General features: G+C 39.3%; 1 protein-coding gene across 1 annotated transcript; it reads left to right on the top strand.

Annotated features, from left to right (window-relative positions):
* The first annotated feature begins 234 nt into the window (after positions 1 to 234).
* On the top strand, positions 235 to 3,274 carry LOC118431609. The gene is made up of 7 exons (XM_035842851.1): positions 235 to 342; positions 512 to 615; positions 1,201 to 1,314; positions 1,539 to 1,679; positions 2,065 to 2,145; positions 2,492 to 2,707; positions 3,098 to 3,274. Exons 1-7 carry the CDS (start codon positions 258 to 260, stop codon positions 3,272 to 3,274), a joined length of 918 nt encoding a protein of 305 aa, XP_035698744.1. The 5' UTR covers positions 235 to 257.
* Position 3,275: the final 1 nt, after the last annotated feature.

Here is a 3,275-nt window from a genome sequence, read left to right as displayed (position 1 = left end):
TTCTAACTAAGCAAACATATTGAATCTAAAATTCACCAATGCCTTTATATCTATGCCACTTTTAGAGCCAACTTTTAAATTCATTGGTAAGGAATAAAATCCCTGTAGTCAACATTTTAGAAGCAGAAGTGTTTCGCAGACATCCCTGTTTTATATTTGACTGTTGGAAATACTGTTTATATTTGCTCAATAGTTTTTGCTAGTATATTGCATCAAACATTTCTCTATAGACCAGTGCAGCGGACCAGCTGTACAACATGGCGCAGTTTGTTACCCAGAAGGTTACCGAGAGTGACATCTCACAAGACACGGTGGAGAGGCTGTCTGGAATCATCTTTACAGGTGCGCGACTGTATCCTTACTCTACAACTCTTAGGAGAGAATTTACAACATTTTCAATTCTCTCGTTTAGGTTGAAGTGCTTGTGAGTGTTTTGGATATCAAAGAAATGTGTACAACTTTTGTCTGCCTACGGCTACCTCTACATTCTTTGTACTTTTGTATATTTCAGGAGCCTTTAATGTCTTCAAAAGCTCAGAAGTTGTTGCTGGCTGGAAACACACCGGAACCGGGCCACCTGAAGATGCCAACACGACCGAAGCAACTTTGCACAAGGTAAAGTACAGTACAAGTCTGTGTTGGTGTTGCCTGCTTGTGGTACAGACTTTGGCAACAATGATCATAACCATGATGTTGATGGAATAGATACACACATGGCAAAACAGCGAGTGAACTCATTCGGTATCTCTAAAAACCTGCTTATGTTACACTACTTTGTCAACTATGGTAATCACCATGGCAATAATGGAATAGATGTGTTAGAATAAAGATACAGCACCTCTTAACTGTAGAATCAGCGCCACTTTGCTAGTGACGGTCGCTATAGCAATGCCCACACAGCTTATCGTTGTCATTATCCATATTCATGTAGTGTCATCACAATGGTAATCATTGGCTGCCAGCACCACCAATCATAATCATATCATAGTGCAGAACAAGTTTTTCTTTTCAAAACCACATACAGTACATGTATTTACATGGGGCACCGCCTGTGACCTTCCGCGGGGCAACAGACTGATTCTACTTTACACGACAGTTAAGTATGCCACTGTAGCTCCACAAATCAAATTACAGCATAGTGTTTTCTATCTTCTCGCCCGCGTATAACATTTCATTCACGATTGGTGGTTGTTCTTGCAGACTAGAAACGCCACCACCACGGCTTTTCTGGCCATAGACTTACTTACGGACCAGATTCTGAAGGGAAAACGTCTGGTCGAAGACGTGACAATGATATCATCACAGGACTTTCAGGTGGGTGTCATAAGTAACATGTTTAAACAATATTGATTTTTGATTCAGCACGAAGTACAAAAAATCCTATTATGTGTGGAATTTTGTGATGACAGCTTCATCTTGATGTTTTTTTTATCTCAACCGTTTTATGGATCTTGATGAGCATCTGCTTGGCCAGAAAACTGTACCGGACTTTCTCCACTTTGCACGATTTTTATACCATTTCCTCTCACTGTCCACAGGTCGTGGTCAACAGGACAGACTGCCTCACGTGGTTCAACGACGTGAACTACACCGTGCACTTCACCAGTTTTGAAGAAGGGACCTGGTTTCGACTGCCGCCATTACCAGTGATTATAAGGGGATACGCTCGCAAAACTTTGGTATCTTTATCTCCATTCCAATCTCAATTAGCATTTAATATAGTTTTGCTTCTCTTTATCATAATTAAATACTTTATCTACAAGTACAGCGACATTAAATCACAAAGCTATTATTTGATTTGTATAGACATGTATATTTTATTTCAACTAAACTCCTCTGTCATAATAATCTTGGTAATGTGCCTGCATATCTGCGTACATAATTAACTAGCGTTTCATGCTTCATTTTGCAAACAAATCTCATATACAGTACGTTTCTGTCAGATTTATTGAATCTATCAAGAATGATTTAGTAATAAATGTACATATTCGGAAAAGGAGTTTTGGTAATATTTGGAGGCGATTCTGGTAATCAACTTCTTCAAACACTCTTCCCCTACTACAGAATCTCACCGGTGACATAGACGAGGACCAGCTCAGGATAATCACGAGCAAATTCTGTAAAGCCAATAAGCTTGGAACACAGGTGAGATAATTATAGACATAACGTTACGTTTAGTCAAATTCACGGACAATCTTTCGCATGAAGAGCACAAGATATTCGCCTACGTATGCACAAAAGAACAAAATGGCCCAGACTGGCCACAACAAACATATGAAAGATGAAACCTAGTGTTGGGCTACTGGTCTAAATTAAGTAAGAACTACATTTAAGCTGCACGATGTTTTCGTATCTATTTCTTGTGTATGATTCAACTCTTTAGTGGAAGAAAATATAAATATACATGTAAGCAAATTATTTTAAGCATGCGAAAAGTCAATGACCGATAAATACTGTCTTAAACATGCGGTCTGTCTTCTGAACTCCTCAGGTTTTCAACAGCCGATGGAGGAATCCGTTTGAGTACGCCACGAACTTCAGTCACCGAGATTTAGACATAGGAATAGGAGGGCTGCACTTCAGTGACACCTACGAAATGAAGACAATTTCTGGCCTCGAGGAGCCCATAGAGTTTTCCATCCTGAGGCACAACCAGTCCGTGGTAACTGCAGGGTTTGACGACGTTGAAGTAGACGGGACAGTTGTGGTAAGTACGCAATTTAGCCATTTCTTTTCCATAATCAAAATAAATTTGGTTGAATTTTGCATTTTCAAAAATAACTTAAAAAGTATTGGCTATTGCCAAGAGAATCCATTATAACCTGTTATTCGGGCTATTAAAGACGTTTGATGACGGAAGTTTGAAAAGGTTAACAAATTGTGTTTTCAATCGTTTCGAGCTGAATAATGCAATATATAATGGGATTTCGAACTGTTGCTGAGAATATTAATGACATTAGCTAATAAAACCTACGAAAAGCTAAACAAAATATGACTTATATGAAAAAAAATATATTATAAGAACCAACTAAAGTGTACTATGATTTAGATTAGATATTGAAGCATTTATGTTTAACGTGGCGTAACTTTATTACAGTACACCGCCTTTACGACCAACGGCTCCATCGGCACTGCAGACACTTTCATCTTCCTGGCGCCCAAGGATCCTCTGATGTCCCCAACCTTTACCCTGTACCTGGCTTACGGCATCAAACCCAACGCGACTCTGAATCTTTTCGACCTGAGCACCACTCTTCCACCCCTGCTAACATGAG

Source organism: Branchiostoma floridae, chromosome 15 (assembly GCF_000003815.2).
Source record: "Branchiostoma floridae strain S238N-H82 chromosome 15, Bfl_VNyyK, whole genome shotgun sequence".
Taxonomy (NCBI): Eukaryota; Metazoa; Chordata; class Leptocardii; order Amphioxiformes; family Branchiostomatidae; genus Branchiostoma; species Branchiostoma floridae.
The sequence above is the reverse complement of the archived record's forward strand: the minus strand, read 5'-3'. Positions and strand labels throughout refer to the sequence as shown.